Genomic DNA, 13,961 nt, shown 5'->3' on the forward strand with positions numbered 1-13,961 from the left:
ACCAAAGCAATGCATTTCTAGCCACTCACATAGTTCTGAAAAATCTCTGTATGCACTGCTGTTACAGAGGGGCTCTGCTATTAGTTCTGATTTCCAGGTACCTCTGTAAGAAAAAATACTCACACTTATAAATAAATATCCTTTGTTCTATCTCACTTATGTCGCTATTTATTTATTTAAGTATTTTCCAAAATAATAGGTTTTATAATTAAATTTTATTCTCATTGAAACTAGGGTCTGTATGCTATGATGAAAACATGTAAGATAAAGTCATCTTGATGGATCACATTACAGTAATCTGAATCTCCAGTGCATGAACAGAAGTAACACAGGAAGTCTAGGATGAGGACACGAGTTGAACAGGTGCAAAAAAAAAAGTGTTTTACTGAAGTTAAAAATAAGGAAAAAATAAGCAAACCTAATATTTCTAAAACCTAAGCAAACTAAGCTAAGAAAACAAGTATTTCTAAAATAAGCATACCTAATAAATCTATTTTTTTTTTCTTGGAGTTTATTCATCGAATGTTGGCCTTTCAAATACTATATGGGAATGATGGATGAATGATGACTAGAATTTTTATTTATTTATTTATTTATTTTAAGGTTGGGAAAAGACCTTCCACAAGCTACCACCATTGACACTTGGAAGCTTCTAAAACCTGCAAGGAATTTAAGACCTTGTCAAGACTTCTGCAATGACTTCATCTTGTAGTCACTGCATCCATAGCAGTTATTACTAGCTTCCTTGGTCACTTGGCAATTCAGCATGTGTGCGTCCATCCCTGTGGGCCCGTGCATGGCATGAGAGGTGCTTTTGTCAAAGGAGAATTAGCACACGTTACTTTCAAATAGGCTTTCAGGTAAATGTCTACCAAGTTCCCAGTAGGTTACCACAACTGAAATGGCTGCTTGCTATCCCTGTGCTTAAACACACTCAAAATCCAACTGTTTGTGACTTCGTGCTCAGGAGGAACACCTTCTACAGAATCCCTTCCCAGAAGTCCTTCCCAAGACTTTGGGCAGATGGGATCTGAAAGTAAGCAAACAATGGATTCTCAAAGCTCTTGTGATTAGGAGAGGTTCTGGGCAAAGCTTAAAACATGAAAGTAAAGGCAAAATATAAAAAAATAAATAAAATGGAAATGATGAAACAAGGTAAATAAATATATAAAGTAGCTGCTAACATTTAAAATGGGGGAGACTCTCCAATAAACCAAAACACAATAGTGGAAAAAGGAAAAAGCAGTGACAGAAAAAAAACACTTATGGGTGCTTAAATATATCATTACCTCTCTTCCTACACAAACAACCATTTCACTTGAGCCTGCCCTGCAAGTCTTGGTAGTACTTACTCCCAAAATATGGTAAGTAGAGCAGCAAAGCCGACAAGAAGCAGAATAGGTCACGTGCTATAAGGGGACTGTAATGATGCTTCAATTATCAATAATTTATGTGAGCATTCAGTTTTAACATTTCATGAGGATTCATTGTCACATCACCCAACACGGATGGGAGAGGCAAGGCAGGAAGATAAAAGCAAAAAGAAATCGTGGGGGGGGAAAGGGACAGAAAACAACAATCCTTTTTATGGTCCCTTGCTTATTTAGATGCTGAAGAGTAAAACTGAAATTGATTGACTTTATGGATCACTTAGCTGAATTTGTAACTAAGAGAGAGACCACTTTAGGAAGACAGTCCTGTGAAATTCCTGGAAGCTACTGCTTGAGTTATACAGGTTCCAGATTATACAAACCACTATTTTCATATATCACACAGCCACTTTTTTAATATGATAGCATTCCAGCTTACATTTCATTTAATGTGTGTACATTTTTATTTTATCTTTATATATATCTATATACACAAAAACAAGCAGATACACTGACATGCACATCCTTGTTAAAAAGGACAGCACAAGCATGTGTACGTACTGTGCCTAAGTACAAGCCTGGCTGTTTTGTTCTAAATGAAATTGGACTCTGCATGTCACTGTGCACACTGCCAAGTACAGCAGGTATCAAGGGCAGCTCCGTGTTCCCTTGCCTCAGGAGGATCGATTCTTTCTTATGTTTCTCCAGGCAATTTCCTTGCGCACAGCTTGTTCTTTCAAGAGTATTTGAGAACTTGGGCAGGGACACTTCTGATACTGCAGAAGAGAGTGGTAACTAAGATTCATTAAGGATGGCTGCACAGCTTGTGAAGGCCACAAAAATGTTATCCCATTTTTATCTCATTTACTGTGAGGTAGAAGAGCCAAGCAGTATCCTCTAGATCAGAATCCATACAAACTGGACTCTGTGCATGCCAAAGAAATATGCCATCATGGATTAATCAGTTTTTTTCTTACAAAAAAAAAATAATAAAAAATCACTCTCTCACAGATACTGTACCCTGTGTCTACCACAGAATGGCAGGCTACTGAACGCTGGTGGGTTGCTACAACATAAACTTTGAAATTCTATATTGGCATTTTAAAATCATTGTTTATTCAATGATCTGAAAGCTCTTTACCAAGTACGAATACTTTAATAATCTCTTCTTGCCTCCACAGTACAGAAAGGTAAATGTTATGTTCAGTGTCAGAGTCAATTTCCTTCATTTAGTTCTTTAGTAACACCATACACAGATCAGTACTCACAGAACAGTAAAAAAGCTACTGCTGTTGATATTCCAGGAAGATACCTGGAAATTCAGTTTTTTCTTTTTGTTCATTTCTATCTGCATACTTCTGTAACCTATCTATTTTGGACATCCTATTTGAGGAACCTGAGATAACTACATTCATTAAGAAAATGAAATAATCTTTCAACTTTTTATAGAATAATAATAAAGCTTAAATTGTATGGATTAATGTTTCTGGTTTCTTCCCAGTGTACTCTATTAATAGGTCATTTGTATTGTGTCATACGATGTATTTATTTCTACTAATTTTTTCCTTTCTGGCATTAAACAGTGTTAAATAAAAAAAAAATATAATTGAAAGAAAAGGATCAGGACATAGAAGATCGTGTTCATGATGTATATTCTTGTCACTGGCTTGAATTAGTGCTGCTGCTCATAAGCTGATTTAAAAAAAAAAAAAAAGCACAGAAAGGACTCACTTTAATAATAAACTGGAGAGGACTTAGTAACTTTCCTTGCAAGTATGTTTGTTAAAACATACAGCTACACTAATATGTCATACAACTAAAAAAGAATAGTAATGAATCAATAGTTTCTTGTTCTTATAACTTGGATAAAAAATGTGCATTGCAGAATTACAGTTTGGAGTGGATAGGTATGCACATTAAACACACCAGTACTTAGCAGCTATTTGTTTATTCTTTTGTTCCTGAAACTTCATAGGAAATTACTGCCTGTCTTTGGTAACTGGTAATTACAAGAAAAAAAAAATAGAAAAAAGTAAATTCTACATTACTGAAATGGAAGTAGGCATTTAACAAAACAAATAGAACAGATACAGCTTACAAGTTACTAAGGAAGTTTGGTTTATTTAAGCAGAAAAATATTGTGTCGTAGAGAGGACAATGAATGTTTCAGGCAGCTTGTAATTTATGTTACAACCATTTTAAACAGCAGGAATATGTAATAGGTGATGGTCAGGTAAATACTGGGACTGTGAAGCCACTACAAAGTCTTTCACAGCATCATGAAGCCATAGCTCCTGAGGTTAAAAACCATTACAACTTTAAATTTGAAGTACTGGGTGAAGAAACACTTCACTTGTGGAAATCTAAAGCCGCAAAACCTTGGTATGCTGCATTTGCCCCGTGCCACTTTCACAGGCACTAACAGCATGTTAGGCTCTACTGTCTTCAACTCTGCCAAAATTGATATATCAGACTTCAAGTAGGTTTAAATATTTATATCTAGATCTGCTATTTTCAGCCTCTGCACAGATTTAACTACATTTAGTTTTTACTCTGGTAGTTTCTGTGCACACTCGAAATTCAAGCATGCCAGCTGTTTAAATGCCACAGAGGATTATTATTACTTATTTAGTTCTATAGATCCATTCCTCATGCATGCAGATGCCTAATGAGAAAGTGGAGCAAAGCCACCTTCCAGAGGGGGTAACACCTTTTGACGAGGCTCGTAGTGAGAGACTTGCCAGCTCCATGTTCCAGATAGCGCTCTGTGACTGACTCATTCCACAAACTTCTGTCGGCGCTCTCAGCAGCGAGCTCATACATTAAAAATGTTCAGATTTTCACAGGCAAAACTTATGTAGCCACATTTTTAAATGTTGGCCTTCCTTCTAGCTGATGTTCGCAGAAGGAATCAAAATATTTAAGGGAACTATACTGCAAGATGTCAGTTGTTATATAAATATAAAAATACCAAATTCAGGAAAAAACAAACAAACAAACAAAACAAAACAAAAACAAAAAACAAGAAAACAAGACTGGAATTTTGATTTTCACACTAAATTCCTACTCAAAAGATCTCTTTTCAAGGTGGTTTGATCATATAAATGCCACCTTTCATATTAAAACCCTATTTACTGATATATAGAGGTTACTGATACAACACTGATAAGGGAAATGCACAGCTTAATCAAAGTTTAAATTTAAAGAACAGACACAAACTTCTTCATACAAAGTATCAAGCTTTTGATAAATGCTTAAGCTGAAAAAAAAAAATGAACTCAAAAGAAACAGAACTTTAAGAAGTAACAGGATAATATAACAAAATGGAAACAAAATAAAAGGAATAAAAGAAAGCAAGCAGAGATACTGAACTTACAATTGCTGTGGCACTTGAGTTGACTTTTTACAGAACCCCTGTGAACCCGTGCCCTGTCAGGGAGCACTACAGGCACCAGGATCCTGGGCACCCTCAAGGTAAGATCAAAGCTTGAATTCTCTATCCAAAAAAGACACTTTGACCAGCCTGGTCCAGAGTCATATTTTCTGTCACACAGCCCTAACTTCCTCTTTCTTTACAAGTGAGCTCCTGATCTCACATACTGTTACTTCTGTCGTTAATATCCAACCATCACCTAGGCAAAAACATTGGCAGCACATTGGGAATGAAATTATACAAAATATTAATATTAAATACAGAATATTTGTATCAGACCAGTCAGTCTGAAAGACTATCCCCTGCTTTTAGGGCTTTCTCCAAATCTGTGAACTGGAACCACAACAAGAATTCAGAAAGAAATGTTGGCCCCCAGCACCACATTTCGGATCAACACAACGTTGATCATAGCATGACACAATTTAGCTGCAGAAGAATAGTGTCTTTCCAGATATGAATTTCAACTCACAAGATCAACGCTTTATTAAAACAGAAGGAAGTAACTTGGCAAGATTTTGCCTTACTAAGCAATCACATAAATCAGATCTGTTTGAGAAAACAGATTAGATGAGCAGTAAAGTAATATATTGGTAGAAAAGGAACAAGAATTTGCTGTTCAACAAGAATTCTCTCTCTGACACAAAAAGCCTAGGCACAACAGGCATCCAACATGCCATCGCTGTTGTGAGGTTGCACTGTCACTTTTTCTGAAGCATAACAAGGCAATGAGGGCCTGTTAAAAATGCCAAAAGCATCTGTGTGTGAATAGACCTTAAGCTACATTTTGCTTATTGGACATCGTCAGTTTGGTGCTCTCAGATATAGTGGATACAGGTTGCATCTATACTGGTGTTTTAGTTCAGGTTAGGATCTTTTGAAGCAAGTAATTGTAGGACATGAACCAGACCCTGTGGGATTAGATCAGAGGCAGCGTGACCCCCTGCAATACATACCCCGTGCACACCAGCTTCACAGCGCCAGCTCTACACCTTGGTAGTTTGTGATGTAGGCAGGCACGACAAATCAGTCTAGCAGATGAAGACAAGGAGGAAGAAGATACGTAGCAAAAAAGCATTTTAGAGTTTTGCTAACATTGATTCTGCAACTGATAGCAAATAGAGAACAGCTGCAACCATGCAGATATTAAAATCAAGAACATTTCTTTCTCTAAGAATTAGAGACTTAGAAGCATTCCCATTCATAATCATTTCTTTATTTGTTCCTTACTGTCAATTCTAAGTCATATTTTTATGTGGCAGAAATAAGCTGCCTGCATGATGATTGTTCCTTTATACCCAGTTAGGCTGTGGAAGTCTGCAAGACAAGCATTCTAAGACACAGTTCTGATCTGACTATGTTAATCACATTAACTCCCAAAATATGGTTTTTATTTATTTTAAAATCAGTAAAACCATTAAAAAACAAACCAAACATAAACAAACAACAACAAAAAAACAACTGTATCATGCTTCAAATAGACGACTGCAAAAGTTTTTCATAATATCAACTTATTTGAGACACTATTACATCCAGAGACAAGAATAATTCCATCACCCTTTGCATTATGCCAAAATTCTCAAACAACCTGTAGGACTGGGCAGCAGGTAGATATCACATTGCCTTTCAATTTCAGCTCTACCATCAGCATAATACTAGCTGCAAAAGAACCATAATTCCTCTTTATCCCAAATATCTGCTGTTATTTTAGTGTCATCTCTCAGAAGACAGAATGTTTCTTCCACCTGAAGTAAACCAGCACATGTGCTGTTTGGGAACCATGAAAGCAGAGCAGCTGCTGCAGACAAACACCGTCTCCAGTGCCAGCACATCAGGTATATCATGCCAATCTTTGGTCCAGTAGTGGCTGAAACACTGGCTCTAGAATAGCTCACTGCAACATAAACGTTCTTGCCTTATATAGTCTAAATATGGACATCGGTTACTTACTAAAGTATCTCATACTTATATCCAGTTATGAATGTCTGTAACAAAGCTGTGGGCTAGGATTAGCCTTTTTTTTTTTTTTTCTCCCCTCTCATCATTAAATTTCTACTGCTGTCTAATCCAAAGAAGCACTGGAATGCTTTCTTCAGATTGAGTATGAATACAAGCCATGTAGCTAATGACACAGTGCATTCCTCCTAGAAGAGTTGGTTATGTGCCTTTTCAGAGCATCAGCCTAAATCCTTTAGGCTTAATCTCAGTACATTTGAGAAGCAGAGCTTTCACATACCCCACAGGTATTTATACTTAACAGCTAGAGAAACAATGTGAGAGACGCAAACTTGCAACACTGGCAGCATAGCAGGACCAGGACTGGAGCCCTGGTAGGATCTCAATGAAGCATGTAGTAACATGAAGCTCTTACACAGACAACAGTAGCTCTTTGTTACCCAAGCGAGCACAAGAATGCCGCAGTCTGTGGACACAGAGTGTCAGTGTCCTCCTTCCCTTTAATGCAAAGGAATTAAATTATCTAAACGAGATACTTCCAAGTTAATTTTGCAAGTAATGAGTAGTTCATACTGCTAAAATCATTTGTTGACCATGTTCTAATCACCAGCATTTGTGATCTAGCAGGACAAGAATGCTGTCTGTGGAGAAATGCTACAAGTGTTCAAAGGAAGGGCAACCAAGTAGTGTTTGAAAATGTGTTTGCATCACTCAGCAGACACATCTTCAGTCACAAGTGGCTTGTTCTGGTCTACGTGAGCTGTTCTGTGGGTCGTGGTGCCACCTAGGGGAAAGCTGGAGAAGACCAAGAAGCATGGGCACAGAGAAGACAGCAGCATTAAGTCAACAAAACTCTTAAAATTGGGTCCAGCTCAACTAATTACAAGAAACAAAGTATACATGTTAAACAAAGCCTATACATCACCAAGAAAGAAAAAAATTACTTCTGCATTTCTATTACTAGATCAAAAATTCCTCAATCACATAAAACAAACTGCTTGTGAGGAAAAATATTTTGACTAATTAACTCTGAGCCAAAAGGCTTTGTGCAGATAAAACACTTGACACCCAGCAGCCTACTTTAATAGCACATCATCAGCATATGCTGCACATTACGTGCTAATGCTAATTTGTGAAAATTGTGACCCCATGCCATAAGTGATGAGGATCAAACATGTTCTGCTAGAAGATCCTGTGGTGTATATCTCCAGTATTAATACTAGAACCAGTGCCGAAAAGACCTTTATGTCACTATGGCTCTGAACACCACACAATCTTGATATAACAGACCTTAAGCGGATTCTTAATTCTGCAGTTGAAAGACCAAAATGCTAGGCAGAGCGTGCAGAATGTTGGAAATGAATCTAAAGCTATTGCTCCAGGTACCTTCTTCCTGACAGCTAAGCCACAGTAAGAGATTCATGCCCCAGTTTCCCCTCCATGCACATTCTTTCACACAACCAAATAGGGACATTTGTAAGCAGGATCAGTGAAACAAACGATCAATGTTTAAAATATCCTTTGTGGGTTAAAAAAATAAAAAAAATAAAATCCCAAAACATTATATATATTTAAAACATGTGGAATAAGTCCTTTTGCCATAGTTTCACATATACTTTGAGCTAGCAGGAAATGACAGTGAAAATGAAAGCCAGAGTAAAATTAAGAGAAGAGGGGTAAATGTAGAAGGCTGGTAGAACTCCTTCAGATGGAATTGCTACCAAAAGAATACCAAATCACACTTCACATTGATGTCCTAAAAGGCAGAAAACAGCAATAGATGTTCGTATGTCAGCACGTCCTACCTTCTTGCGAATGACTATTACTAAATAGTGACCACTCAGTACAAATAATTGTACCACACTGTATTGTATTTCATGGTTTATCAACACCTGAAATTTCAGTTCTGTCCTCCAGTCACCTGGAACACACTGCACTGCATCTTTACAGTTCATTTCAGAAGTGGGTAACTGATCGCCAAGTATCTTGACCTGATTTTGACCTAAGATATCCCAGCACTTATTGCTGTGTACTGAATCATGTAAAATCAGCTACTAAGCAAATTTGACAGGAAACGCAGCAATGCTTGCCTATCTAGATGAGATCAGGCCTGAATCCTTATAAATGATGTACTAGACATTATTTTAGCTCCACAGAAAGCAGTAACACTTTCTGCAGAGAGAATTTTGCAGTCTTTATTCTACCATAAAATTAAAATAAGGGATACCCTAAGGAAAGCAAGTTTAGAGACACAAGAATGAAGTATACTTTACAGAAATGTAGAACCAAGCTTGTAGAATTTCCTGTTGTTGAATTTATCATATCAAAATACTACGCCAAAATTAGATAATTTGGGATTGATGTTAGCATGTGAAAAAGCCACATTAGCCAAAATTACGTGAATAAACTAGATAAACTCAGAAACCAGTTATGTCATGGAAAAATACCAAAAGTAACACAAGAAAAAGCACGAAAGCTCATTACATACTTGCAACTCTAAACAGATTCAACAAGTTCCTCAACTAACCATGCACATCTAGTGAGATGGAAATAGCTCAAAGCTAAAAGACATTTAAAATAATAACCCTGTAAAAACTACAATGACCTTAAATTCATGTCATCTATTACTTTCTTTTGTCATTATGGCATTAGATAAAAGACTAGAACGACTCCATCAGGAACATTTTGAACACGGTGTTAGAGATATCCAGAAAAAAAGGGGGGGGGGGGGTTATGAGAAGAGTAGGAACTTCATAAAATGGTAATAACAAAATCGAGGTCTCAACAGTTAAACTCTATCAGCTATAAAATAGTTCAGAATACAAAGCAATCACTGAAGGTCTATTTGAACTGTTCACCAAAAACAGCCATCATAAAAACTACCTGATGGGCTTATAATCAGAAGAAAATCATCTAACCACGCTGTCCAGTGCACTTAAAGAATAATACAGTAACAGGAAAAACTTTACTGGAAATATCTGTTATTCACATAGTGAAAGACATGGACAAAAACATCATTTTAATCTTACTTTTTGCTGTATGAAGTTCCTCTGCCTTTCTTACATAAAGTAACAGCCCATCTTGCTCTCAGCGGAATTCTAGCAGATTTCTCTTCTCTTCCTTTGAGGTCCTGCAATTGATAAAGTTATTTGGAGATTTCTCACAGTTTAAGATATGCTTTAATAAAGCTCTGAAAGTCACTGAAATAAGAATTCAACATCAGAATGTGAGCTTGAAGATAATTCTCTTTTCCCTTTGTAAATCTTACCAATTTTTCCCCTTCCATCTCTCCCAGATTTCCTGCTTTATTCTCCTGCTTTTTTACTTCTACTGCAAATTCATTCCTTTTTGTGAATGTTCTCACCTCCCCACTTTATTTTTCAAAGATGCTACATGCATGGAAGAACTCCCCAAATATTTCTCATATTTATAACCCTGAAATGCTGGGTATGGCTCCAGCTACATACAGATACAAGTTCATTTTGTATCTTCAGTACATGCAGAAATTCACACAGGCTCTCAACTGATTAATTTGCTGCACTTTCCACAGCCCGTCTGCGTTCAGCATTAGCAGGTGTCTTATGAAGGTCACTTTATTTGTCTCTGACAGAAATTAACTGTTAAAACAGATGTGTATGCAGCTGTAAAATATAGGTTCATTAACTCAAACTGAACACGTATGGTGGGGGCATGCACCTGTTTCAAGCCCCTTCTCTTCCATGTTAAGCCTTTCCTGTGCCATCACTTGATTTTTCTTGTGTTCACCAGGCCTTCAGGTATTACAGCTCCCTACTCCCAGGGATGGCCTACCAGGGATCCCAGAGAAACTAGCGAAGATAAAACTTTTATTATTAAACAATAATCATGCAGTTCAAGCTAGAAACACTGCGATACTGCTGCAAAACATCCATTTTTAACCGGCAACAGCACACAAACAAGATTGCGCAGAACAAGATAAATGATAAATTTAATAATCTTGATAAATTCCCCTGAATGAACACATTCAGGGGAATTTTGTCAAAAACGAACTATGGGATAAGGGAAGCGGGGAGGTGAGAGACCAAGTTTGGTTAATTCCTGAGGTGCCGGGCTCGCCAGCTCCCTCCTCCCCTCAGCAGCCACCTCAGCAGGGAGCCGGGCTCCTCGGGCTCCTTCTCCCCTCAGCGGGCTCGAGCCGTTACCCCCGCTTCCCCGAGGGGAGCCGGCTGGGAGAAAGCCGCTCTTTTTGTGCAATTGAGGAAAACAATTCCCAAAAAAAAAAAAAAAGGAAATGAACGCACGCTTAAGCATGTGGCGGCCAGGTCAACCCCAGTCAGCCGGCGGGCGGGGCGCAGCGCGGGTTCCCCCTCAGCACCGCCCACAGGCGGCAGCGCCGAGCCCAGCCGCCCGCCTCCTGTCGCGGCGCCGCCAGGCAGCCTCCCTCCGGCCCCGGGGACAGGTAGGAGAGGAGGGAGAGGAGGGCGGGGAGGCCTCGGCTCCTCCATGGCCGTGAGGCGGCGGCGCGGAGGGGCCGCGGCCCTGCGGGAGGCCCCCGGCCGAGCCCGGCTCCGCCGCGGCGGGGCGAGACCCGGCAGGCCCCGGCTGAGGGCGGGCAGGGCAGGGCCGCGGGTCCCCCCTGGCGGCCGGCCCCGGAGCTGGGTTTGGGCCGGGGGCGGCCGCGGGTTTGCGGAGGCTGCCAGCTTGTGCTTGCTCGGGACCAACAGGTGCTGATGTCCGGGGAAGGATGAAGCTCGGCTGCCTCTCGTTCCGCCAGCCCTACGCGGGGTTGGTTTTAAACAATGTCAAAACCATCGAGACTCGCTGGCGGCCCGTGCTCGCCCGCTACCAGCACCGCACCATCGCCGTCCACATAGCCGTCAGGGACTGGGAGGACGAAGCGTGGCGAGATATTCTTCTGAGCAGGTTTGGTATGACGGCAGAGCAAGTGCAAGACTTGTTGGATGAAGGGGAGAAGTTTGGCAGGGGAGTTATTGCAGGTAAGCAACCCTGGGTTATATTTTCCAAGCAAGCATTTCATTTATTAACGTATTTGCTTCAGTCACACACCTGCTGTTCATGGCTATGCTCATTATAACATTGCTTTAATACTTGCTTTGTGGTAGCGCTGAGTTGTGGCAGGGGTCTACTTCAATTCCCCATCGCTGTAAGCTCAGCTCTTTGAGGAACGTTACAAGTTAAACATAACCTTTTTCTAGTGTGCTGCAAATTGGTGTCCTGAAGTATCTGTGACCTTTAGGATAAGGAGTTTCAGTCAGGCCACTTGGTATATTGAACTGTTTTAGGGTCTTGTGTTCTTAAAATTATCTGTGACATCTAGAACCTCCTCCTTGGAGTCTGCTACAAAACAGGAAAAATGCAAGAGAAGAAAGTATCTGCCTGCTTAATTGCTCGCTGTTACCTCAGGCTGTGGAAATTGCATCAAGAGAAAAACTGGAGTATGTTTCACACAGCCCACCATACTGTAACAGACCCTTATTCTTTCTAAAATAGATTCAGACCTCTACGAAAAATGAGGAAATAAATTTGTGCCAACTCGTACAGTAAGATAGTATGAAAAAGGTTGGATAGTATTGTATTTAATGACAATAAATGTCAATTCCACCTTTTTTCATTTTTGAGCTTACGAACTCTTACTGAAACGACTTTACTGTACTCATAGTCAAGTGGAGTTATGACATTTTATTGCCTTGCATGTCAGATTGTTACATAAATTCTATTTCAGTTCTACAAATGCTTCAGCAGTCTTGTTATTTGGGCAGTAAAGAATTTTATTTCTGTAACAAAGTTAGGATAGAGTGGTGCTTTTTATATTATATTTCAGCACAATATAATAATGTTGTTGTACTGAATACTTGCAAAGTTTGTATCAGGCGCTCATTTTGCACTTTCCTTTGTAGGTGTCAATTCTTTTCTCATGCCATCTATCTTGTATTCTTATTTGAATATTTTTAGCTATTCCTGCAAAGTTAATTACGGCTATTACATGTTCTGGAAAATTGTTCCAGTCCTACAGCTCTGGAAATCGTTAGTTATTAAAGTAATACGTAGATTTGTAGCCTTCATTTAAATTGCATGCTAAACCGTGGAGTAGGTATAAGAGCTTTTTTGATCTTTATTTTAAAATTTTTAATCATTAAACATAGAAACTCCCATTTGTGACTTTCATTAAGGTAAGTAAATTTTATGAGTAAAATGGGTTCCAGAGAGTGGGAATTTCCACGTGGTTTAATGATTTTAAGATGTTAATACAATAGAATCCTGATATGAGCAGTCAATCGTATTTTAATGAAGCTACTTCAAGCCAAATGTAGCTCAGTTTTTGGAAGCATCTCTGTCTCATTAGACGCAAGCTTCTTTTAACAGGATCATCTATTGCTGTGTTATTACTGCATGCTTCAACTGTTCTTGAAGCAGCTTAACTTCAGTCTTAGAGGCTGTCTTCTGCAGCGATTGACACCTTGCTTAAAGCATGCATGCTTTGTACTGTGGCCTTCTGGTAATGTACACTAGCTGCTTTATATGTCCTCTGGGAGGTTTACTTGTGGATTTTTTTTTTCTAGGAATTCAATCACCAACTAACTGTTCTCATTTTATAATACAGGATTAGTTGACATTGGAGAGACATCACTATACCCAGAAAATTTACCTCCTGAAAAGGTTTTGGAGCTGGAAAACAAAGCTGTCCTTAGTAATCTAGATCAGAAATACTTGACTGTTGTTTCAAATCCTAGATGGCTCCTGGAACCAATTCCTGCCAGAGGGTTTAGAGGTGTGTGGCAAGTGAACATCCCTGATGAACTGATCCCCTCAGAATGATAGGAGTTGCCCCATGCAGTATTTTTTCCTGCCTAAATGCAACCTGGTTATTCACAAGTCACCATGTTGAATACCAGTCAATTACTTAGTATTCCTTCCAGTATGAATCATTTGAAGTAGCAAGAATTGCTATTTTGAAGCAAGATCATCAGGATCTCATTTTTATGACCCTTGCTGGAAATTACTGCTGTTTTAGTAGGTTTTTGATATACATGCAACTGTAAATAAATGTGAGTTTTCTAATATACAGTTATTGTGTATCAATTTATAATGTGACTAAATATAAGCATAATGTTATATGAGGAGGCATATTATGAAGAAAGACCTGAAACACTCTCCAGAAAAATGGTGCTTGAAAGTAGACTTCTATCATTGTTACTGGCTAGGAT

General features: G+C 38.9%; 2 protein-coding genes across 3 annotated transcripts in view; one reads left to right on the forward strand and one right to left on the reverse strand.

Annotated features, from left to right (window-relative positions):
- MAMLD1 (mastermind like domain containing 1) overlaps nt 1-11,165 on the reverse strand; it is a 254,357-nt gene extending 243,192 nt beyond the window's left edge. The window contains exons 1-2 of one of the 2 annotated variants that reach the window (XM_072042899.1): nt 11,037-11,165; nt 9,786-9,886 (exon numbers count right to left, since the gene is read on the reverse strand). The gene's annotated coding sequence lies outside the window, so the exon portion shown is untranslated. Of the gene's footprint in view, nt 1-9,785; nt 9,887-10,024; nt 10,307-11,036 lie in introns of those variants that run through there. The other variant, XM_072042898.1, reaches the window with a different exon arrangement.
- LOC101805009 (EOLA-like protein) lies at nt 11,063-13,819 on the forward strand. Its single transcript, XM_027465085.3, has 3 exons — nt 11,063-11,194; nt 11,460-11,732; nt 13,358-13,819. Exons 2-3 carry the CDS (start codon nt 11,480-11,482, stop codon nt 13,570-13,572), a joined length of 468 nt encoding a protein of 155 aa, XP_027320886.2. The 5' UTR covers nt 11,063-11,194; nt 11,460-11,479; the 3' UTR covers nt 13,573-13,819.
- Nucleotides 13,820-13,961: the final 142 nt, after the last annotated feature.

Source organism: Anas platyrhynchos, chromosome 10 (assembly GCF_047663525.1).
Source record: "Anas platyrhynchos isolate ZD024472 breed Pekin duck chromosome 10, IASCAAS_PekinDuck_T2T, whole genome shotgun sequence".
In the NCBI taxonomy this organism is placed as follows: Eukaryota; Metazoa; Chordata; class Aves; order Anseriformes; family Anatidae; genus Anas; species Anas platyrhynchos.